The sequence below is a fragment of the Panthera onca genome, chromosome C2 (genome assembly GCF_046562875.1).
Source record: "Panthera onca isolate mPanOnc1 chromosome C2, mPanOnc1 haplotype 2, whole genome shotgun sequence".
Classification (NCBI taxonomy): domain Eukaryota; kingdom Metazoa; phylum Chordata; class Mammalia; order Carnivora; family Felidae; genus Panthera; species Panthera onca.
Genome location: NC_138347.1, coordinates 46,448,706 through 46,474,510, shown reverse-complemented (window position 1 = coordinate 46,474,510; position 25,805 = coordinate 46,448,706). Strand labels below are relative to the sequence as shown.

The 25,805-nt window shown below is 36.5% G+C and overlaps 1 protein-coding gene and 1 long non-coding RNA gene across 4 annotated transcripts; both read right to left on the bottom strand.

Moving 5' to 3' along the window:
• Nucleotides 1-522: 522 nt before the first annotated feature.
• Nucleotides 523-1,990, bottom strand: LOC132683802 (uncharacterized). Its single transcript, XR_009612391.3, has 2 exons — nucleotides 1,545-1,990; nucleotides 523-863 (listed from the first exon to the last, which is right to left on the bottom strand). It is a non-coding gene; the product is annotated as an uncharacterized LOC132683802 (long non-coding RNA).
• Nucleotides 1,991-3,406: 1,416 nt separating this feature from the next.
• Nucleotides 3,407-20,390, bottom strand: GPR15 (G protein-coupled receptor 15). 3 transcript variants are annotated; one of them, XM_060640184.3, is made up of 3 exons: nucleotides 19,238-20,390; nucleotides 8,937-9,051; nucleotides 3,407-4,641 (listed from the first exon to the last, which is right to left on the bottom strand). In XM_060640184.3, exons 1-3 carry the CDS (start codon nucleotides 20,090-20,092, stop codon nucleotides 4,619-4,621), a joined length of 993 nt encoding a protein of 330 aa, XP_060496167.2. In that variant the 5' UTR covers nucleotides 20,093-20,390; the 3' UTR covers nucleotides 3,407-4,618. The 3 variants fall into 3 exon arrangements, with proteins under 3 accessions (XP_060496167.2, XP_078309053.2, XP_060496170.2); XM_060640187.3 differs by lacking the exons at nucleotides 3,407-4,641; nucleotides 8,937-9,051 and adding an exon at nucleotides 19,085-19,172 and having other exon boundaries at nucleotides 19,238-20,388; XM_078452927.2 differs by lacking the exons at nucleotides 3,407-4,641; nucleotides 8,937-9,051 and having other exon boundaries at nucleotides 17,455-20,385.
• Nucleotides 20,391-25,805: the final 5,415 nt, after the last annotated feature.

Sequence of the window (25,805 nt, the reverse complement as noted above, 5' to 3'; positions counted from 1 at the left end):
CTATGTGGAATTTCTACCAACTTCAGAGGGGAGGTCCTGAGCTTTGATGAGCTGTTGACAGCAGGCAGGAAAAAGTATAGGACAGCCATGTTTAGTCATTAGCATGTTGGGAGAGACATACTTTCATGCAGTGTATTAGTTTCTTGGGGTTGCTGTAACTGTACTACAAACTGGGTGGCTTAGGACCATAGAGATGTGTCCTTTCACAGTGCTGGGGGCCAGAATTCTGAAAGCTGAGTGTCAGCTGGGCCATGCTCCCCCTAAAGTCTCTAGGGAAGGATCTGCTCTATTCTCTGTCCCAGTTTCTGGTAGCTTCCATCATTCCTTGGCTTGTAGATAACATCTTTTCCCTGTGTCTCTTCCCATCATGTTCCCCCTGTGTATGTCTGTGTCCAGATTTCCCCCTTGTGTAAGAACATCAGTCCTATTGGAACAGAGCCCACCCTAAAGACCTCATTTTAACTTGATTACCCCTGGGAAGACCCTGTCTTCAAATAGGGTCACATCCCAAGGTGCTAATGGTTAGGACTTGAACACATCATTTTTATTGAGGGTCAGGTAGGCACAGTTCATAATAATAACAATACAGTCTGTCAAAACTGTGAATGAAATTGCTCAAAGGTTCACTACTCAGAACCAAATGTTCTGACTGGGACTTTTCACTGGCATATCCAGAGCTCACCTTTGCTTGTTGTGCTGTTTACTGTAAGCTAAGATACAGCCATGTGTCTAAAATGAGTGGTCTTGAGGTGTGGGCTGGCTGGGCTTGGTGGTTTTGGTGTTTTCTCTCTGCCCTTTCCGAGTTTCATATGCAAGGGAGGCACCGCTCAGTCAGGGGATGGTGGCCTCAGGCAGAACTGCGACTGGTGAAAAATCACAGGACCCGAATGATGGTACATGTTTAGAAATTTGGTTATACAGTACACAACTTTGTGTATTGCAATCATTATTCTCACCTGAAGTTGCTAAGGATGTTCTTTTCCTTTCAGATTAAGCCCTTTCTCTTCTCTAAAAATTACCCAGTGATAACAATAAACGTAATTCCTACTTATATAATCTTCTAACTCTGTGAAAATGATGCTCGACATTTCAAAAAAGTTTTGTATTTCTAAACACAAGAGGATACAAACTTTGTAGTATTATTTGAAGGATTCTCCGGGGCACTTTGATTCACTTAGCCATATTCAAGTGTATGGAAACATTTGCTTTACATAGCTGTAAAATTAGAAACCTGGGGATTTGCACAATGACACAGTGTCCCAATGCATTTAAAACTCTGCCATTTTATAACGATCACCTAAGCAGCCCCAGGACTGCTGCTTTTACTGCTACCGATGTGGTTGCTACAAATAGCAGCTGAGGTTTATTGAGCACATGTTCTGTGCCAGGCACTGTTCCAGGGGCTTTGCCATGTTTTGACTAATTTCCCTTCCACAACAACTCAGTAAAGTAGATATCATTCTCTATAATTAAATAAAGAAACTGGGGCACAGGGCCTAAAGGTAAGTAAGTGGAAGAGCTGGAATTCAAATATGGACTCAGACCTCTTAATCTTGCTCTTGATCACCAAAATATATATGTTCTAGGGCAATCCATTCCCAAGTCTGTGCCACAAAACAGCAATTTTATTCAAATCTCCTGAAAAAAAAAAAAGAAAGAAAGAAAGAAAAAGAAAAAAAGTTTATGTAATTAAAAACATTTGGGAACCACTGCAAATTCCCACCCCTTCTTGTAGACTCATAATGTATGCTATATTAAAAGTTGTGAGAATTCTCCCAGAAAAGAAACCTATATAACAGAATGTAAAATTGAAATTTCAACTAGGCATCAAGATAAAGTAAATGCTGAATTCTCAAGCGAGTTGCTAAGTCACCCTGCACAGACTCTACAAGCAAAATATCTGGGAACCTATTCCACAATTTTTGGATCCTTTCAGAGGAGGAGGTTTTTGTGAGATTTTCTGAGGAAAGACTAGCAGCTGTGCGATGGGGCCCCCACCTTTTCCCCTGGGGAAAGTTGCTGCCTCCAACACCAAGCCCAGTGGCTTCAGTGTGACTACTTGAGGAGATATGTGCTCCCGTATTTCAGGGACACTGCAGACTGAGGTCGATGCCCTCCTCGAAACGTAGATGCAAAAGTTGGCTCATTAGCGCTTTGGTGGCCAATCTAGGAGCTTGCTGCTGCATGGGGGCAAAGATGTCCCATTGCTTCCCATGAGACAATGCAGAGGATTGTAACTGCTGTGGGGCCCCACAGCTGGCAGATTAAGGGCTACATGGGGTGGGCATCCTGAGGGAATGAGGAATATCCTTCAGATCTTGAGAGTTGATGCTAGAGAGGTCCCCTAGGACCAAAGAACTTCCCAAGTTGGCACAGAAGAATCATCTTCACCATTTGCCCTGTCCAAGGAATGTGAAGGCACTCAGGAAAGTAGGGACTATAAAAGAGGAACCTCTTTTCCCTGTGCTTACCTAGGGCTGCCAGATAAAATACAAGATTCTCAGTTAATTTTGAATTTCAGATGAACAATGAACAATTTTTTTTTAATTTTTTTTAATGTTTATTTATTTTTGAGACAGAGAGAGACAGAGCATGAACGGGGGAGGGTCAGAGAGAGAGGAAGACACAGAATCCGAAGCAGGCTCCAGGCTCTGAGCTGTCAGCACAGAGCCCGACGCGGGGCTTGAACTCACGGACCATGAGATCGTGACCTGAGCCGAAGTCGGATGCTTAACCGACTGAGCCACCCAGGCGCCCCGACAATTTTTTATTATAAGTATATCCTCTGCAATATTTGGGACATACTTATATTAAAAATTATTCGTTATTCATCTGAGATTTAAATTAAGTAGGGATCCTGTATTTTTATCTACAAAATCTGGAAAACTTACCCCCACCCCACCTTTACCCTGGCAGCTGGTGAGTAGGTGAATGGTGAAGGGAAGGAAAGAACAGAAGTTGTTCTGTTTTCTGAATTAATGCTTTTTAAAGAGATTTAAAGGTCTTCCCAAAGAAAAGTAGAAAAGTCAACAAACCTGTCAAGGTCCTCCTGCGTGGGCAGGGAATCAATCTGCTCACCTACCTCCCCTCTAGTAATCATCAATTCATTCTCTACAGTTAAGACTCTGTTTCTTGGTTTGTCTTGTTCTCTCCCTCTCTTTTTTTTCTTTGCTTGTTTGTTTTGTTTCTTAAATTCCACATATAAGTAAGATCATATGGTATTTGTCTTTCTCCAACTGACTTATTTTACTCAGCATGATACTCTCTAGCTCCATACATGTCATCGCAAATGGCAAGATTTCATTGTTTCTATGATTGAGTAATATATATATATATATATATATATATATATATATATGTGTGTGTGTGTGTGTGTATATACATATATAATATATCACACCTTCTTTATCCCTTCATTTGTTGATGAACACTTGGGCTGCTTCCATAGTTTTCTATTGCAAATAATGCTGCTATAAACATAGGGGTGCATGTATCCTTTTGAATTAATGTTTTTGTATTCTTTGGGGAAATACGAGTAGTGTACTTGCTGGATCATAGAGTAGTTCTATTTTTTTTTTTTTTTTTTTTTTTTGAGAAACCTCCATACAGTTTCCCACAGTGGTTGCCCTGATTTGCATTTCCATCAACGGTGTGAGAGGGTTCCTTTTTCTCCACATCCTTGCCAACACTTGTTTCTTGTATTTTTTATTTTAGCCATTCTTCAGAACACATTTTGAGAAATTCTGCTTTGTTTCATAACTTTGTGGTATAATTAACTAAAGGGCTATACTGGAGACCTTTGGCTAAACTTTGCTGGTGGACCAGTGTATTAATATATGAGGTCCCATAAACTTTCAGGTAAAAGAAAACCCAACTCAGATGAACTTAAACAACAAAAGAAGTACTTAGGTTCAGGTGACTGGGAAGTCCAAATTCAGGAAGACTTCAGCATTGGTTGATCTAGTAGTTCAGCCATGCCAGGAAGGACTCAGTTTCTTTCGATTTGCTTTGTGCTGCTTAGTTTTTCTGTTGTATCTCTTTAGTGTCAACAATGTTAATTTCATTCCGAGACTGGGTCTGTTGCTCCTAATAAGGTTGTTGCAAATTTCAACAGGGCCTGGGAGGGGAGAGAGCAGTGTTGTCCTAGCATTCCAAATAGCCTGGTTGGCCGGTCACATGCTCGCCCTGTGATGCCTGTGGCCAGAGGATGGAAGGTACCAAGGACCTGAAGTTTATCGAGTCTTTTCCATGGAGCTCAGAGTGGGTTCAACCTTTACCAAAACACATGAGCTCTGTGAGGAAGAAGAGATAGATGATTGCCTGGGGGTGGAAGGGGAGTGTGAGAATGCATGCTAGGTCAACCAACAAATGTCCAGTACAGCTGGGAATTTAAGTTGCTGTCATTGGCTGCATGCAGGGACAATACTCAAAACTGTTAACAGCCTGCACCCTCTTGGGCACCAGCCAGTCTGAAAAGACACTCTCGCCAGGGGGGGTGCCTGGCTCCCAAAGGCCTCTTGCTTGTAAAGGGTTAACCTTTTAGTTGCTTAATGTTGAAGGGTCCAGGAGCTTTTGAGGAAGATGTCAGAAGGTTTTGATAGGTAGGCACTCAGAGGACTCAGGGCAGTAGCACTTTATTAGCTGAAATAAAAATATATCGTTATCTTAATTTAATGATGTTTATAATTATGTCCATGTGTACTAGCTCAATGACTTTAAAAAAATACCAAAAAAAAGTTTTGTTTCTGAATAAGATTCTTCACTTAATTTCCTTATTTGAAAAATGAGTGAGTCACATTAGATGATTTTACAACTCCTTTGACAGCAATGTTTGTGTTATATTCTGTAAAAATATATATAAATAAGCCTTTAATTTTATCTATCATGCACATTGTGACATGTCTGCATTAAATAGAATATTGTAAACAGTTATGCATTTTAAAATGCAGAGAACCAAATTGTCATCTAAAATTTGGCACACTGAATTTAACTGAATTTAAGTCTGAATTTAACTAGATCTTTATGTTGAAATTTTCAAATGTGCTATTTCTAAAGACACTGAGAGGGTTCTTGTTTCTCATTTTCTGTGTTTTTTGGTAAAACAAGGGGGGAAACTACCATCTAACATGTTAAAAACCATTAATGTTGCTTTGGCCTCAACAGAAGGCAGAGAGGTACAAAAACAGAAATGGCTAAAGAAAAATCAGAGTTGAGATGGAAGCTGTGCATTCACCTAAAGATGGTTCATTAGGGTCACCCAAGGGGAGGGATCGAGAGGGAGGAGAAGCCACGGGCCATTCCCTCTCCCATGGGTCAGTGCCGTCAAGGGCAGAGCTGATGTGCAGTTTGAGAACGTGAGTTTTTCTCCAGGGCTTCGCCTGCCTGCTCTAAGTGTCCCGAGAAGCCTTCCCAACCTCTTAGGTCCTCAACTGGCCAGTCATCTCAGATACAAAAAACCACAAGGAAGGAATATTTTCCTAAAATAAATGGAAAATCAGCAACAATGATGATCCTTTTTCCCATTTCATATCCTCTTCCTCATCCCTTCTACGTCCCTCCTCCCCCAATCCCTTGCCCCCAAACAGAGGTAATTATTCCAGAGGGCAGTGTTGCTTATAATCACCAGAACTGCAGGCAAGAGAGAAGAGTATTGTATATATTTCCTGTTTTTTTCTGCATAGAGACATGCCTAAAATATTTGTGATATTTTGAATTTTTAGACTGAGAATCATTTAAAATATTTGCAGACCTATCTTTGTAGATTTTTTTCCCCCCTGTACTTTAAGACATCAAAAATGTCAAAGCTGAGAAAGGTTTTGACTTTCAAAGAGAGAACTTTTTGACAACAGCCAATATTTTCTTTCATCTTCAGAGCAAAAAGCTATCCTGGTTTGGTGGAGCCTTAGGTCGCTCCCTCCTTCTTTATACATAATTTCTGATAGATTTATAGGTATACACACATCTGCGTTAATTAAACCAGATGAAAATCATACAGAGACTGCTAAGAAAATACATAGTCACAGGGATTACGACTGATCATCTTATCCCTTTAAAGGTATTTTCTGTTATGGCAATAGCTAGAACTAAATAATAAATGTATTATAATGCTTTGAATAAAATAGCTTTCAAACATAATTTATAAAATTTGCTGCCCAGAGGCCACAGTAAATTTATTAACCATGAGTGAGGACCGTGTTTTTGGGGGTCTGCATGTTTGGATATGTATACAGTCTGCCTAATATTTAATGGTATATATATATATATATATATATATATATACACACACACACACATATATGTATATATATATATATATATATATACTGCAAAAACATCTTCATAAATCTTAAGTCTCCACAATTAAATTATTTTAAATTAAAATTTGTTTTTACAATATATATGTATTTGTATCTGTGCATACAGGATTAATAAAGAATTTAAAGACAAAACAAACATTACTCTCATGACCTTCATAAGTTTGCTCATTTATTTAATGCTCAATAACCCCAAGGAACATAGTGTTACCTTCATTTCACAGGTGAGAAAATTGAGGCAGAGAATGTCAATAACTTGTGCAGTTCACACAGACTTCACCAGTGGTTTGTTGTTGTGGTTTCCAAAACAAAGTTTGCTAATTCTAAAGCCTTTATGTTTTCCATCACCTCGCACCATGTTTTTTTACTCCATTATTTGAAGGCATTCCTCATTTTAGTTTTCTAGGGATGTGGGTGAAAGGTTGGAAATAGTAGAAAGGTGCAAATAGATAAAATCTAATAATGGCTACAATGGTAACCATCACTATAGTGGTGAGAATTATTACCTAAGGTGTCATCGACACCTTAAATGTTTTTTTAGTAAATGTTTATTTGTTTTTTGGAGGGGGGAGAGAGAGAGAGAGAACAAGTGGGGGGGGGCAGAGAGCGGGGGACACAGAATCCAAAGAGGGCTCCAGGTTCTGAGCTGTCAGGACAGAACCCAAGGCGGGGCTTGAACTCATGGACTGTGAAATCATAGACTGTGAGATCATGACTTGAGCTGAAATCAGACGCTTAACCGACTGAGCCATCCAGGCACCCCCATCAAGGGCTTTTCTTAAGACAGCTAATCAAGATACTTCTCAGAGGCACATTTTTAGAATTCTCGGCTAAATATATGACTTCAGCAGTATGAAAATGGACAAAACACTTGTTACTCCAAAGCATAGCATGCTCCATCTTTGACATGTCTGAGAGAAAGCATTTTCCAAATGGTTCTTTAACTCTAGAAAATTTATATTGTCAGAAAAAAATTTTTTTTCTCTTTATGTGTTCAAGTTTGCAGAGAAACAGACCTCAAGACAAGAGTAGGAAAGATTTACTGAGAGAAGAAGCTAGAGAAGCTGGGGAGAAAGTTTCAGACTGAAAGGAAGATCTGACCACGGTGGAAAAAGAGAGAAAAGGAAGGAGGACTGGATAAGTTTTTTTTCACAGGTTGGTTTATGGATTAAATTAAGTGTGATAACATATGTGAACCATTTAACAGTTCCTTGGTACTAAATGAATACTCCATAAACATGGGTCTCATTCTTAAGCTCCATTTTTAAAAATCATTGCAATGAGAACCATAGATACCTGTTACAATTCATCCGCCCTGTGCATTTTTCTTGGTAACAGAACTGTACTGTTACAATGGAAAATTGATGTCAGGCTGGTGGTTTGGCTTCCTTGAGAACTTAGCAAACAATGTTTACACAGTCTCAATGCTAGAAAAGTTTGTAGATAAATCCACATGACAGAGAGTTAAAAACCAACATTCTTCCTCATATGATTGCTCAAATTAAAAAATCCTTCCTTTTATTTTAGAAATCTTTCATTTGGAGGTATTTTCAAGAAATATGTTATTTGCAAATACTTTTCAATAGAGCATTTGGAATAAATGGTATAACTCACAGTCAACTATTATCCAACCAATTCTAATTTGCACTTGATTGAAAAGTTGAAATATTTTAAAATAAGATAAAGAACTGCATCTATACACACAACCTGGCCTGACCTTTGACTTAACGGACAAGCCAATTTAGTAAAAGTAAATTAGAAGCTTTGAACCAAATAATGACTTGCTGCATTTGATATGAGAACAAATATGATTTGGTTGAATTTTAATTTATTGAGGCTTTGTCTAAAGTTAAATCATCTCAAAGTTATGGATATTAAACTTAAAACTGAGCATGACATTTAAAAAAATCCTATTTTGACTTTAGAGGAAGAGGTAAAATTGTGCTGAAATATTAATATATGCTTTATGCCACATATGACATTTCTTTCAGCATCCCTTATTTTAAACTTTAAGAAATACATATTCATTATAAAAAATGGATAACATTCATAAAAATATTTAAAATTAAAAATGAACCTGTCCTTGGTTCTACTACCTACAACAACTATTGTTAACATTTTAATATCCTTCCTAAATAAAGCAAGCTGAGGTAATTACGCTCAAAAAATATATATTTAGAAAATAAATAGCAGGTTTAATGTTGGAACACTATGCTTTCTTATTCTTAAAAACTATGTTTCCTTTTCTTCTTGATTGTGGTCATTCAGTTATTAACCTTATTATCATTTTACTTCAGAACATTCTTAACTGCCCCTCCGAAAAATGCTGCACGGAAATATTATTTCTTAATTAAAGTAAATGTAAATCAAGTTTCAAATGTTTGGGGCAGTTTATAATGTTACTAATTTGAGAAACCATTATGTTTTTTTTTAAACTCCTTTTGGAAATCCTTATTAAAATTAGGAAGTCATTTATACAAATGTGCTTTCTGAAAAGTGTAAACAAGTTTCCTGGAATGCAGGAATAGTGTGAATTCAAATTGCTCTCTCTGCACATAGACCAGTGAGTGCAGCTTCTTGGCCTAACAAACAGCACCGAATAGGAAAGACGGTGATACTTACAGTGTCTCATACCAGTTTGGGTGGCAGAGCCCGTAGGCACACAGTCTATAGTGGGAACTTTGGCACTGGATTTATCTTTTCTTCTTGCCATAGGAATATTACAAGAAATCTGTGACTAGAACAAAATGGAAAAATAAAGAAAATGAAACTATAATTCTTCCCTCGTATGTATGTGCTCTGTAAAAAAAAAAAAAAATGTTTTCCTGTGAGGGTAACTGTCATAGATGTTACTGTCCTTTAATATGGTATCGAGTGTGAGAGGGAGTAGAAGGAGACAGCTGTCCATTTCTTACATGCAACATACATTTGATTGCCTATATAAGATGTTTAGTGACCACTGAACAGGATGGAAAATGCCATTTCTAATACAACGCGATGAAGAGGGAAACATGCTACAAGAAAATATGATTCTTTTGAGATTGTATTTTCAATAAAATGGACTTCCTCTTCCCTTGAGCAATATCTTCACTATTTAGCCACGAATAGGCAGACATTTTGGTGATTTGAGGTATTTGCATTAGAAAAAAATAAGAAACATGTTTGAATTTGAAAAGAAATTGGAGACAGAAAAAAATAAACCAAACCAAGCTTGTGATGTTAACAGAATCTATTGAAAAATCTGGGACTCAGAGGAAAAAAATAGAAGTGGAAAAAGCATGAGTTTTGGAATCACATAGGTAAGCCTAGATTTCATTGAAATCAAGCTTGCATTTTCGGTACACTTCACTAAGAATTATGTGAAGTCTGATTTCTTTGAATCCTATTTCCTTTATCTATAAAATGGAGTTCTCAGCAGTGACTTAACAAGCTCTTAATATGTACCAGATACTGTGCCAAATTCCTTACATTCTCACTTTAATTTCTTAGAACCGCCGTGATCTAAGGCAAGTATAACTGTCCCCATTTTGTAGAGAGAAATAGACTCAGGAATACTGAGAAACTTGCTCACCTTTCACAGACAATAAATAGCAAATTTGGATCTGTGTTCTTTAGCCACAATGCTATACCATGCTCCCTGCAGTAATAGCTATATTACAATGAATATCACAAGCTAATGATTTAAATGTTTTATGTCACGGTATTTGAATTAGCTCTGCTTTTTCCAGGTAGTGCCAGAAATAGACTATTAGTTGCTATTGCATTTTCCTTAGTTTTTATGGAGATTATCTTCCAATTATGTGACCCATAATGCTGCTTTCATGTCCTCTCAAAAGTACAGAGTCACATCTGTCACATCTGGAATATAGGCTTGGAGTTTGTGAAAAGGTTGACAATATCCTTGCAATCACAGGAGGAATGTTCAACTATCACATGATTATAACTGCGAATCACTAATTTTTATTACAAATCATATCAGATTTGCACTAAGAAAAGTCTTCCATTTAAATAAGACATAAATGTCACAGAGAGAAAGAAATGACTAGGAATCAAGTAAAAGTTACTATACCACTCATTTTGCTAATCATAATACCACTAGAATGACCTACAAAATTCAAGGAGAATGGAAGGATTCATGTTCCTAAATGAAGTGTAACTGGTATAGTCTTCTAGCCCCTCATAATTACAACGTATTAGAAATAAAGTAAAAATTAAAAATGGGAATATTTAACATTTGTAAAAATCCTTAAATTTAATTTAAGCCAGAGATGGCATGTTTCTAGGATGTTCTGTTTAGTTCAACAATCATGAATGACTGATTTGGAATAAGATATGGACATACAAAAATGAAGACATGGCTCTCCCCCTCCCCCTGGGGGAGCTCTCTCCCAAGCTCCCAAGCCGGGGGAAAGACCACCAATGATTCCATAGGCAGGTTGCAGGAGCTGCTGTGCTGAGGGAAGGCACTGGGAAATGGGAAATGAATGCTAAAACAGTCAATCTCTCATCACCATTTAAAAATTGTAAACGTGTATGGGGTGCCTGGGTGGTTTAGTTGGTTAAGCATCCAACTTCAGCTCAGGTCATGATCTAGCTGTTCATGAGTTTGAACCCCGTGTTGGGCTCTGTGCTGACAGCTCAGAGCCTGGAGCCTGCTTTGGGTTCTGTGTCTCCCTCTCTCTCTGCTCCTCCTCTGCTTCTGCTCTCTCTCTCTTAAAAATAAACAAACATTAAAAAAACTATAGATGTCTGATTGTTCTGAAATTGTTGCTCTTAAGGAAACAAGCACACGTACAGGTAACAGGCCTTCCGAAAGAGAATCAGCAGATATTCGGGAAGGTTTCAAGGCCAATGTAGGGGTTATACTCACTCAGAAATCAGAAGAACCAGAGGACCTGTGATTGCAGAATTGATATTTTACAACAAATTTACTTTTAGCTACTATTTTTACCTGTGTACTTCATTTTTAAAAAATGGAACTAGCTTTACTTTTTTTTTTCCTTAATGCAATATTAATGCATATTCTTTTTGGAAAATACAAGTTATAACAAAAATAAAAATCACAAAAATAAAAATCAAATAAAATTTTAAAAATCACCTACATAGTGAGGAACAAAGTTAACATTTTGCTGTATAGGGTTCCGGTAGTCCTGTATTCTTATATAAATGAAATAGTCATAAACATGCAATTATTCTGTAGAATATTTGTAGAATAGAATATTCTACAAATAGAATAGAATAGAATATTTGTAGAATATTCTGTAGAAAATTGTACTATTTTGTAGCCTGCTTTTCTTTTGACTTAATTTTATTTAATTTATTATGAAGATTTTTTTCATGTCAGTACATGGTACAGTACTCATAAAGGCTATGTAGTCCTACATTGTAAGGATGTGTAGGAACCTTAATTTATTCAGTCAATTCTCTATCAGTGACATTTAGATTATTTTCACTTTTCTACTTTTGCAAACAATGTTGCAATAAAAATGCATGTACATATATGTTTGCACATGGCCATAGTTATATACATAATTACATTAAAATCCTAGAAGTGGAATTGCTTTTTGTAAATGTTTCTAAATTTTCTCTAGCTTAATCAACTTGCACTCAGTAGACTGTCCAAGAATTTTTACCCACACTCCACCCCTCCAATCCTGGTCAACCTCAGTATTTAATGTTTAAATCTTTGCCAATATAATAGGTAAAATTTGTATTTTGTTATTTTAATTTGGCCATCTTTGATTATTAGGCTAAATATTTTCATAAATTTATTGGTAGTATCTTTTCTATATTTGAATTATAGAGTTGAAATTACTGTTATTTATAATCCTAAAACACTGCATAAGTTATGCACTTCTGCATTTACTTTTTAATTAGAAATAGAGTGGCCATTTCCATCTACCTTTAACTGGTCTGAATCTGTTTTTGTTCTTTTCTTTTCTTTTTTTTTTTCTTTTTTTTGCTTTAAACATAAAACCACAGGCCAAGTTTCATTTCTCATTTACCACTTCTCCACCTGAGTTGTCAGTTTTGCTTTTGGTCTAAAGTGAGGGTAAGTGAGAGGGCATCTCAATAAATCACTGTCTTTGGGCAAGATTTGTATAGAGTTATCTTCTTTGCATATCTTATTTTAGTTCGTCATTTGAAAATAAATTTAAACTTAATACTGCTCAATGTGCGTTCTCCTGTTTAAAATCATCATTTACACTTGAGACTCTTTTAAAAACAACAAAAGAATTTTTATTTGGGGATGCCAGTGTGAACACTTCTTTAAGGAAATGTGACAACATTTAGGAAACAATCGTGTCAAAATAGCACTTACCTGAAATGACTTGGATATGGACTATTTATGGGCCTTTCCCTAAACATTAGAAAAGATCAAAGAAAGTGATTTGACTTAGGGAGCGCCTGCATGGCTCAGTTGTTTAAGCGTCCAACTTCGACTCAGGTCATGATCTCACAGTTCGTGAGTTGGAGCCCGGCGTCCAGCTCTGTGCTGACAGCTCAGAGCCTGGAGCCTGCTTTGGATTCTGTGTCTCCCTCTCTGTCTGCCCCTCTACTGCTCACACTCTGTCTCTCAAAAAATAAATAAATGTTAAAAAATTTTAAAAAAAAGAAAGCGATTTGACTTATAATCATTATCATTATCTAACAAGCTCTTCTTGAGCATTAGTACTTCATTCTTTTGTTCAAAAAACCAGTAACAATGGGGATTATAAATTCCATGAAGAAACAAGTTCTACTTCTTTACATCCTACAAGAGTCTAATAGTGCTATATATATATATATATATATATATATATATACACACATACATGTATATATATATATGTATATAGTAAATTATTGTGGAAACAGGCTACTTGTTCAACCTTTTAATAGGGAATGTGATCCACTTATATTTTTATTGTAATTGTTGATATATTTACATATTTATATATGCCATTTTACTATATGTTTGCTTTATTTTTATTTTCTTTCTTGCACTCTTTCAAGTACTTTAGACTGAGTATTAGCAACAAGATTCAACAGGTACTCATCAGCTGCATTTGTACATAACATGTTTGTGTATTTGTGTGTGTGTGTGTGTGTGTGTGTGTGTGTGTGTGTGTGTGTCTGGGTGTATGTATGAGAAAGTGAGAGAAATTTTGTAAGTGACTGTTATTTGCCTATTTTGAAATCCGTCACTTATGCTAACAAATTTTGGGCTATCATAGTGCATTGTGTACAATAGACACTTTGCATTAACAGTTTGATTTTTTAGTTATTGACTATTTTCAAGGAACTCCACAAGTCTGTGGCATAAAAGGCATCAATTTAAGCCACTGTCCCCTGACGTGATGAACAAATAAGCCATCGGGAAAGGCCCAACACCCAGGATTGACCTTTCGATTCTGCTTCATTTTCTACACCTCATACAGTAGATCTGCACTGGCTACACTGTATTAAACTTACATGAAGTAATCGTATGTTCTTCTAGAATTTGCAGGTTTAGAGATTTGTGACAGTTTTGCAATACAAAGTTCTTAAATACTTTCTATACTCTATAAATAAAAAGAGCAAAGTAGTTTGTTGAAGACTCTGCCTGAGAAAATTTTTTACAAATTAAAAATAGTCTTTTCGTCGCACGTATTTTTTGATGCATAATATTTTATTTCATCTAAAAACATCACAAGAATATTTTTATCTCCTGGTTGTATGTAATGAAGAGCAAATGGAAGAGTACATTTATAAAGTACAGGTCATAAAGAATTCTAGCAGGGAGAACCATTTATATTTCATTTTGAACTAATTGTAATATGGAAATGAAATCTTTCTAATTAGAAATGATAGGAGGTAGCAAATAAAAATGTTTTTTCCCATCAGTGTTGACATCACGAAGTACTTGTAGATGAAGCCTAACTCTTTGTAGTATGGCAATGATAGGAAACTAGCTAATTATTAAATCTCTTAATTAGCAAATAAGAAAGTCACTGAGTGATGTCAGATAGATGATGATAACCTGTACTAGATCTGTAGAGCATTATAAAAGTATTATGAACATTGTATCATAAATTCTTTAAACGGGCCACTTGCCTAAGTTAACAACAATTCAACTTAATCACATGTGGTCAACTTTAAAAAGGCCCACCGTAATTTAAAAGATTTTTTTTAATGCTTATTTATTTTTGAGAGAGGGGAGAGAGAGAGAGAGCGGGAGAGAGCCAGAAAGAGAGGGAGACACTACATCTGAAGCAGGCTCCAGGCTCTGAGCTGTCAGCACAGAGCCTGATGCAGGGCTCAAACTCAAGAACTGTGAGATCATGACCTGAGCCTCAGTCAGATGCTTAACTGACTGAGCCACCCAGGCCCCCCTAAAAAAGACAACTGTAATTTTAAAGTACCTTTGGGTCTTAGAAATTTGTTACTTATATAGTTAAACCGAGAACTTTTTACTTTAATAATGTCTGTCAACTAACAGAATAGTTCCCCCCACTTTTAGATTAGTGAATGGGAATTTCATGTAAGTTTACATTTTACTGTGACTTAAGTTGCCATAAGAACCTTCGCTTCATTAACATTTTGGCACATTGAATATTTAAAGTAGGTTTGTTTGGTGTTTTTTGTTTTTTTTTTTTTAACGTTGCAGGATGCAGTCTTAGGATGCAATTCCCATTTAGGAAATGTAACTCTACAAAGGAAATGACAAAGACAACCAGAAGTGCCAAGAGTAAGTCGCAGGTCACTGTTACTGTTGATTTTCCCTGTCCACTTATATATAAAGTCTAGTCATGATTGTTTACTCATAGACTTGATAAAAACAGAGAATGTTGACTCAAAGAAAAGAACTTAAAATAAAAACCGGCATTTGTAACAGACAAACCATCCCATACCAATCTCTGTGGAAGGCAAAATCCAATAATCATTTACAAATATTCTGATGGTTGGAATAATCCTCCCGCTTTTTCTCCAGATGATACTTCTTTCTCTCATGGTGCTGGAGGCCATCATCTTGCTAGGTGGCTACACCAGTGGCTCTGCTACAGTAAATTCATAATTCTTCTAATATTGCTTGTCTTTTGTGAATGAGCTCTGCAGGAAAACTGAGACCTCCTGTTCACGGTGGCACACACACCTAATGAGTCATTTCTCACTTTTGAGATTGCCAGGGGGGATAGAGAATGATTGGAGGAGCCAAGATGAATCATAGGAGAAGAGTTCTTTCACTCAGCTCACCATCATACTGTGCATTTCTGCATCTATTTAAAAATTAACTCGTGACCCCTAGTAATATTCCACCCTCAGTCACGCACATTGGTTTCCTTTAAGACCATTATTCTCACTAGCGTTACTCTCACTCAGAGGTGATTCTGGCTTGTTAGAGGGGACAAATGGTGGGCCTTCCAGAACTATCAGGTTGGTGTTACTCTTTTGGTATGGCCTGAATGGAGTAAATGTGTGTTTGTGATACGTGAACCTTGAGTACGTGGATTTTAAAATTAATTACAAGTTATTCAACGACATCTTATACAGACTTTCTTGGAGAACTTTTCTGTGGTGAGTTCAAGAAAAATTGTTTGAGAAATGTTTGGGGGATGACTATCCTTTTATATTTGTCCTTAAAGACCTGGCAGTGGCTTTGGATCACTTTAAAAAATGACAACAAATGAGGTTAATCTGTAGTGATTTCCACATATACTTATTCTTGCTAAGTTTTATTTTGTTTTTCTAACTTTAGATGTAACTGGCCAGATGTGGTTGTTAGGATATCAGATTAATTTTCTAGAAATTCATGGAAATGTGTGTTGATTTGTTTTACTAATGACATGAAATGACCACAAAGCAGCTCTCAGAATAGTTTGAGATAACAAAAATCTTGATAAGCTATGTTTCTACATGTATCTATATGTATATAAGTATATAAATGAATTTGTCTTAAAATGTGGAAATATCCTTGTTTAAAAATCTGCAAAATGAGACCTACTGATACAATTTATAATAAGCCTTTTAATGCTATTATAATGTAAATTACATTTCATACCAGAGGACTCCATATATGACATCGTAAAATACCAACTTAATCAAGTTTTGAACTTTTTACTATCAGAGTTATTCTATCTATAAATTTATATCTGCTTTTCCTTCCATCATTGGAACATTATGAGTATAATATATGCAATATGCTAAGATTTTTGTAAGGCATATTCTTAATATTTGTTAAATGAGAGTGATTGTCACTTGATACTGTAGTTTGGAAATTTTCTTTCTTTATTTATGTACTCTTATTTTTAAAATTTTTTAGCATTTTTATTTATTTTTGAGAGACAGAGAGAGAGACAGAGCAAAGCAGGGGAGGGGCAGAGAGAGAGGGAGACACAGAATCTGAAGCGGGCTCCAGGCTCCGAGCTGTCAGCACAGAGCCCAATGTGGGGCTCCAACTCACAGGCTGTGAGATCATGACCTGAGCGTAAGTCAGATGCTCAACCGACTGAGCCACGCAGGCGCCCCCGTAGTTTGGAAATTTTAAAGTAACACTCAGTAATTAATAATAGGAACCAATAGCTTTATATAATAACTTTTACCCAATATTTAAAAACACTTTTGTATTTATTAGACTTATAATATTCTTGACAATTCTATAGACATAGATATTACCAACTACTTTACGTATGAAAGATTACAATGATTTACTCAATGTCCCAACATTAAGAATGAAGCTGAATCTAATAACCCATTTTTTTCTCATTTCCTAACAAATACTTTACCTGATTTATTGAGCTATATTTTAAAAGTAGCATTTCTCAAAGACATTTATTTCCCTGATTAGTAATAGTGCTTTTGCTGATTTGTTTTTATAACATGAATGGCTTCTACCTTTTATATTTTGTTTTTATTTAACTTTAGGAGATCTATTTAACTGTTTTAAATTCAGTTTAAAGTTTTCCAAGAAACCTTATTTCTTGTCATTTACAGTCCTTTTTTCTATATCTATAGTGAAGTATTAAAAGCTTTTATAATATCAATATTAATAGTAACTGTGCTGATAGAAATTAATACAACATAGAAGAATACTTAAATAAGAAAATTATATTTTTATTTAATAAAGGTTAAGAGAAATTAATAAATTAACCAATTTATAAAGCATAACACTGTATTTTCAACTTCTAAATAGATTATGGTATGCCAAATATTTGAGATTTCTTTTAATGTGAAAGATACATGGGATGAGCTTGAATTACCTAGTCTCTGAAAAGATTCTAAGCTTTCTCTGATTTTCAAACCTAATATTTAGAAGTAAAATAGTAATTCATTTGTGTCAACACTGAGGGTCAACACATAACCCACTTTCTCTTGAATCAAAAGATATTTACAATAGTATGTTTTCTATAGCAAAAGCCTTTTGTGGTTGCTGCTAATTACATGTTCTTCACTTCAAAGTCTTTAAAAGGAATATACGTGCAAGTAGACTTAATACATTTTTATTGGGTGAAAGAATTCAGCAAAGTCTCTGGGTTTGGAAAAATGTATATAAAATATCAGTAATATCTTCATTTTGTATTTTTCACTTCAGCTAAATACAGAGCATACTGTCTTCCTATATTACTGAATCAAGTCTTGAAATTATATACACCAAGCAAACGATGCTATAGAAAATGTGTAGCACTAACATTTTAATTAAAATGTAAAATGATAATACACATGGTGATGTAGCTAAGCATTTGAGGACCTCCAATTATATTAGTAGTTACATTTCATTTGATAACTCAATAACTAGTAATTAAAAACATGTAATTAAAACAAAGTCATATCCTAATGTATGAAGTCAATGAAAACAAAAGAGCATAGTAAAACCCTCTTGAAAAGTAGTTACTATGCCATTATAATGAGATACATTTTTACCAATATATCTTATAAGGAAAATAAAGGTCAAACTTTGCCCTGTGCTCCCTTGTTAAAATACTCTAGAAGACCAGGTGATAAAGGAAGTCCTAAATCATAAACACAATACAGAATGATTTTATCCCCATGAATTTTTTGACAGTCCAAAGTTATTGTGAATGGCTTAGGGTGAAAGATAACATTGGAAGGCAGTAAAGAATCGCCATACAAAGTTTTAAAAATTAAGGCCAGACTCTCGCTTTGTTACTCAGTAATAATTAACTAAAGGGCACACGTATATTTTTTGCTACCTGTATTGTTAACACATTTCTCACCAGATGAAAGTGGGCAGAATCCTTTAGATGTAGTCCAATTGAAGCCCATTATGAAGGGCGGTGTGGGTGAAGGTACCATTGTTCTTGAGAGAGGAAAAGGCCTGAATGTACATAAACAATCATGAAGAAAGGAATTGATCCAAGCTGGCCTTTATGTCAGAGTTCAAGGTCTACAGGAGTCGTATTTTGCCGGGTAAACTAGATTGACCAGAGTTAAAGAAGGCCATTCAGCTAAAAAAAAAAAAAAAAAAAAAAAAAAAAAAAAAAAAAACCCAAAAAACAAAAAAAGGAAAACAAAACAAAACAAAAAAGACAGCATATGGTTTAATTATAGCCATGAACACAGGGACTTTTCACTCATCTCTTTAAAAATAAACTCTTCCTTGTATTCGTGAAGCGATGCGAATATGAATACCAACAGCAATACTTTTTTCCTTCTTTATCGCTGACACAAATTAAGTCTCCAATCTACTAACAGAGCTTGAAATGTCACAGTGACTTTTAGAGTGACACAGACCTCTTCCTCCTTCTGGCCGAATCTTCCACATGAATGAAGTTGGAGAGAGCCTTGGGGAGGTGACTATCTGATGTCTCAGTGCTGCTCCCAAAGTCATAGTTCTTCAGGCAAGGGAACAAGCAGTGCAAGATAGCCCGGCGGATGTAACTGTCAAAGATATAGTAAATGAAAGGGTTGACACAGCTGTTGGCAAATGCCAAAGGCCCACTCACCTCCATGCCTAGCTGGATAAAAGATGAGGAAAAGTAGACTTCCTGCTGCAACCCAGAGACAATGGCCAGGAGCTTGAAAGTATTGAAGGGCAGCCAGGAGAAGACAAAGGCTGCCACGACAATAAAGATGATCTTTATGGATTTCCTCAGCTTTTTGTTATGTTTTCCCGACTGTTGGTAATGGGCATACAGCTTCCTTGTGATGCAACAATAGCATGTCACAATGCTCACCAAAGGGACAAAGAAGGTAAAAATTAAGGCCACCAGGGCCCAAGTCAGTTTGATTGGAGTAGCGCTCCTCTCTGCACAGTATGGCTTATCATCAATCAGGGTGAGCTCCCTGGAGAGAAGAGTAGGCAAACCCAAAAGGCAGGAGATAAACCAGACACTGGCACAGACTCCATATGCACAGTCTCTCCTCCTGAATTTCCTGGATACGGCTGGGCACATGATGGCCAGGTAGCGGTCAACACTCATGCAGGTGAGCAAGAAGACATTGCAGTGCATGTTGACTGAGATCATGTAGGAGCTGCCTTTGCACAGGAAAGAGCCTGTCCTCCACAGTCCTAAAGATGCTTCTTTATCCACCCAGAGAGGCAACGTGACAAGGAAAATGAAGTCAGACACAGCCAGGTTGATGATGAAGATGTCGATCAGTCTTCGGCTGCCCCGTTTGAAATGCAATGCACTCATGAGGACTAGGTTCCCCAACACTCCCGTCAGGAACACAACTGCATAGAAGATGGGAAGGAAGACAGATGTGTAAGCAACACGGGAGTGGTTCTCCTCAATATCAGGATTTTGGCTTGTAGCATAGAAATAATCCAAAAAGACAGCAGTTGCTTCTGGGTCCATCACTAAGGTCAGCTGCCAGATCCGATTAAGTTTCCTTACCTAGGAAGTTTTTGTATAAAGGTTTAAAATCTCAGGGCAGCTTCTTTTATATAGTGGCTACCTCTTCCCCACAACCCCCACCACCCCACCCCTTAAAAGATCTTGGGACAAGCATAAAAACAGAGATTAAAAAACGCAGTTTCTACCAATCCTCAGAAAGAACACCACCCTGGTTGGTGTTTGGTGGTTGTGGTTGTGGTTTTCTTTATTTGCATTTGCCCTGGAGATGGGGGTGCTTTTTTGACTTCTGTCTTCAAGATATTCAGTTTGTTTATTTAAATCCAGAAATTAGAAAACAAATGAACTTTTTTTCCTTACCTACTTTAAAGACATCCTTTGCTTTTCTGACACTGAAAATCCTTTTGATCTGGTTTTCTGTTTCACAGACAAGGTACTATTTTCTTTTAAAATTTTAAGGTGGTGATGACAAAGATAGTCCTTTTATTCACATCCCCGGTAAAAGTGAGGAAAGTAGTCTTTCACTGCAGAAAGAGTGAATTGAAAATTTCCCAAATCATACCACTCTACTTCTACAGCAAACATAATGATTCTAATTAGGGTATGAGATTCTTTCCCCTTACTTGCTTCTTTCAGTTTTATACAAAATTAATCCTGTTTCATTCAATATGTTTTTAAAAATTCTCAAGAGACTGGGACCATGTTTTGTGCTGTTATTATTAGTTTTAAAAATTTTCCACTGTCATTAGCACAGTACCTTGCACGTGATAGGTCCTTTGGAAATGTTAATTTACTTGAATTATTCAGGAAAACTCTTGGTTTTGTGATCTAGTATAATCAACAAGTATGTATTCATTGTGGTTCAACTGCAGGCATTGTTGTTATTTATGTAGCTTACAAACACAGGTTTAAAAATGGCAAACTGCCATTTTTACACTCTTTTTAAAATTTATTTATTTTGAGAGAGAGAGAGAGAGAGAAACAGAGTGCATGAGCGGGGGAAGGGCAGAGAGAGAGGGCGAGAGAGAGAATCCCAAGTAGGCTCCACACTGTCAGTGCAGAGCCCTACATGGGGCTCCAACCCATGAACCATGAGCAGAAATCAAGAGTGGGCCACTCAGTCGACTGAGCCATCCAGGCACCCTACACTCTTATCTGCTTTGTAATTCAACCAGCAAAGTTCCTTTTTCTTAGAATAAACATCCTTGATTAGGAGATTTTCTCTCTACCTCCAAGTAACTCCCCTTCATCAGACTCTGGGTCCCCCCCATCTTGTCTTTTTCATACCTCACTACTGGAGCAGTGATTTTTTAGCTTTTGAGCTCTGACTTATTTTTAAGTACCTCCACAAACCAGTGAACTTCACTTTGGGGATTATTGACCTAGCAGAGACAGACTTCTAATAAGTGACATTATAATGGAGTTGCCAGTGCAGGCACTTTAACAGAAAGATTTGGGGTTCATTCAAAGCATTTGAGAAACGGGCTAACAACAGACAGGTCCTATCATATCTTTCTGTCATCTGTTCCTTTTCATATTAGGAAAACTGTTGTGGAGTACAAATCCTGAAATCGACTCCATTTATTTCAGTTCTTTACTGGTCAAAGTGGCTTAAGGCTCTTTCCTTCTCTCTTTCCCTCCATCTGGTTTCATAGCCAAAGTTACAGTTTCAGGCTGATACTGCTATTGCGTAGAAAAACGCATGCCTGTGAATTAAAACACCATTGTTTAACATTTGAAGTCCTTTCTACTGAATTTTTATTTTACCCATAATTAATATATTGAAAATAACTATCTTGCCTTTTGTACCCCTTTCTTGTCACTGTTTCCTGATGTGTTCTAATGTGACCTGAGTCTCAGGCATGTGGGTCTAGGTCAGGGAAAGACGAGGGCTCCCCTGATCTGGGGCACCCCCAGCAAGTCACTCAGAAGTTGATTTACAACTGGGCTCTGCCTTTCTTTGTGTCCCTAGCATTTCTGTGTTGTTCATGGGGGGCATATTTCCCTAAGTGTAGGCTGCAGATGAGAGAAACTAATGCTTTGACATTTCTGGAATAGAAATCTTTCCCACCGAGTAAGCCTTAAATACTTAATGTAATCGTTCATTTTGTCAAATAGTTTGAACTAGGGCAATATTTACTTGACAAGGATTGGTGGAGTAAACATAGAATATTTAAACACTATATCTATACATATATCTATCCATAGATATATCTGTATTTTTCTTGTATCTCAAGAATTCCAATAAAAGTATCATAAAATTAAAAAAAAGTTCATGCTCATATTCCAGAGAAAAATGTCTGGCCTGCATTTATTCTGCAGGTCTTAAATTTTCTTTCAGCATTCAAGTTGTTGGCTTGTTGATGTAAACTGTCTCAAATAAATCTGACTGCCTCACTGAACTTTGGAGCAGCTGTGGACCAAATATCTTGCTTTATCATATACAGTCACTTTGGAATATGGTAGTTCATGGTAGTATGTTGCAATGTGAGAATATCCACCATGGATCAAAACGATCCTGGGACCCAAGTCAGAAAACAGATTAAGTATTTTGAGGCAAAAAGGAAACAAACAGCATAGTCCTGGGCTTTTAATAACTCAAAGAGTACAAAGCTATTATAAGACAGAATCCACAATAAAAGCTGACTACATAAAGTAGGGGAAGTCATCGTTCCAAACAAACAGCACAACAGTCATGTTTAGAACTTTGAATGCTCTTTGAAATAAACATGAGGATACTAATAAATAACCAACTACACATAGACCAAAACTCAGAAACAACACTGGATACCATAAGCCTGTGGAAAGGCAGCAAGAACAAGGTGATGACAAAAAAAAAAAAAAAAGAGTAAGATGTAAATATTAATAACTGAATGACAGCACACACACACGCCCCCTTTTAAGAACTGTTTTCCCAGAAAAAAAAATGCTCAACTCTCCTTTATTTTATAAGTACATAAATACAGTTTATATTCAACTTTAGATATTATGCTTTCCATCCTTAGCAGGGATAATTGCTCCCACCTTTGTGTTCTCTAAGATATTTTACAATACCGCTTATTAAATTCCCATTACTTCATTTCACATGATTAGTTGTTTTGGTGTCTGACTTCCTGAGCTGATCATGAGCAACTTGAAGGGAGAGGCCATCCATTACCTCTTCATCATCTCTAACATAAAGGAGTTACCTAGCTGAAGTCTTCTTTGGACTCTCAAAGTCATGTTTTGAACTTCTGGATGCCAGGCCAGATTACCCATTTAGAGTTACCTGGGTGCCTCCTAGACCATAGCTTTCTGAACCCTGTCCCAGATCTACTGAATCAGAATCATCTGGAGACGACTCCAGGTGATTCCTAACAAGGTCGCTTATTATATTTAACAAGCCTCCAAGGTGATTCTCACACACACTAAAGTTTAGAAGCACTGTTTTAATTTATATACCTTCACCAACTTTACATGTTATGCTTTGTTATGATTTTGGCTAACTTTTTTTTTTTTTTTCAGTTTAAAAATCACCTCTAAACTCGAACTTCTTAGCAACCTTCTAGTCTGATATCACAAAATTTTTGGAGTTAATTTAGACTTCTGGGCCCTCCCTATTCTGCACCTCAATTCCTGAGATATGTTCAGAATTGCATCAAATGTTGAAGATGGGGAGACAGTCGGGTGTTGTCCCCTGAGATGTCTGCTCAGGTGAATACAGTATTATCTATCATACAGCCCTAGCTGTGACTTGCAGACTTGCTTCACAGGTGGGCTGATGATTTTGTGAGTACAGCCATCCTAACTGGAATTTTGGCATATTCTGCTTCTGCTTTTTCCCTATCAATCACTCTGGCCCCCCTATTAAGTAGGGATTAATCAGACTATATAGCCAGTAGCACAGGAGAAAGAAATCTCTATTCATACACCCTACTGATTTGTTCCTGAATAAGTGGCAAAGATTATGAAGCAAAGTTTTTGTTTTTCATTAAACTTATTACAGTGATTGCATATTCATTTGTTAGAAACACTCTCTTGTTCATTTCTTACTTGAATATCATAAAGTGTATAGCCATTTAAACAGTCCAGTTTAAGAGATCAGTTTATATTCTAAGTCTCAGTGGCTTTTTTATTTGGACCGTTACTTGGAGAGTTTAGTGTAATGTACTGTAATGTAATATATCATGCCAAATTAAATGGCATGTATTTGCTGTTATCAGGGCCCTCTTCCCCTTCACTTATTAGATTATTTCCCTTGGTACCCCATATTTACATAAACAAAAGTGATATTATTTTAGGCACATATACTTTAGGTTTCTTCATAACAGTTGGTTTAATCTGGATTTAGGTTGTGTGTAACAAAAATTGTGTTTACTTATATTAGTGTCCCTGGTACCCAGCACAGTGTCTGGCATACAATAGGTGGTCAATTAATGTTTGTAGATCCGGACTGAATTATGCTTGAATTTTGAATTATTTCCAATGAATACGGAGGTTTCACAAACTTCTTAGCTTCCGTTTTCCATGACTACTGTTTATTGTTGAAACAGCAATGGTCTGTGTTGCTGTATCTTTTCTAATCAGAATGCATACAGCCTTCCTCCTTTTCCTTTGTCCATCTGCATTTCCTGTATCTCTATCTTGTACATTGCCTAGCTTGGAGGTGTAGCACATGGGAATCTCCCAATGAAACTTGAATATTGTGGATCTACGACAACTATATTTTGGAGTTACATTATTCTTCTTCCAGCGGAATGGAATTTTATGAATCATAAAATTTTAGAGCTTCAAGTGATACTACTGATCATCCAGCATAACCATTTTGTGAATGAGGACACTGGGACTCAAAAAGGGTCATTTACTAAAGACTCACACTGATGATATTAAAATAGAGGACAATTTAATTTTAAACTTCTCACCTACATTTGGTCCATTCACTGTCCTTCAGAAGCATGGACATCTAAATAACTATAGTTTGCTACTCTGTGTAGCATTTTACAGGAATTGCTAGAAGGAAAGAACCATTTTAGATGCACTTTTCTATTTGCCTCATCCTTGATTAATTTTGCCGTTGTATAATGGATTGGTACAAGGAAATTCAAAGATTGATGCATTTTTTTCTGAGGAAGGTTATTGATTGGAAACCACAGCTTGTGTATATATCTATTTTCCTTCTTTTTGCCTTCCACAGTTCATAAGGAAAACAAGCAGGACAAAATTATATGAGAAAAACATAATGTAGATGTATCTTTCTTCAGGTAATTTTTAGTTGTTTTTTTTTTTTTTTAAATGTGATTAAATGGGGCGCCTAGGTGGCTCAGTCGGTTGGGCGGCCGACTTCGGCTCAGGTCATGATCTCGCGGTCCGTGAGTTCGAGCCCCGCGTTGGGCTCTGTGCTGACAGCTCAGAGCCTGGAGCCTGTTTTGGATTCTGTGTCTCCCTCTCTCTGACCCTCCCCCATTCATGCTCTGTCTCTCTCTATCTCAAAAATAAATAAACGTTAAAAAAAAATTTTAAAAATGTGATTAAAAATGAAATTTAAGTATGTTAGGAAATTTGGTATTGAAGGGAATTCTTGCACAAGGAGTTTTTACCTAAGCACATGATACAAACAAGTTATAATATTTGCATATCTAGATTTGCAGCTATTGGTTTGTTTAAAATATAGTGTAACCATAACACCTTTGTCCTGAAACTAGAATCATCATTAGCAAATCAAGCCAGAGTTCTAGTT

Bases quoted from the DNA above. Each gene is read 5' to 3' on its own strand.
- GPR15 (XM_078452927.2), bottom strand. From the start codon at position 20,092: ATGGACCCAGAAGCAACTGCTGTCTTTTTGGATTATTTCTATGCTACA.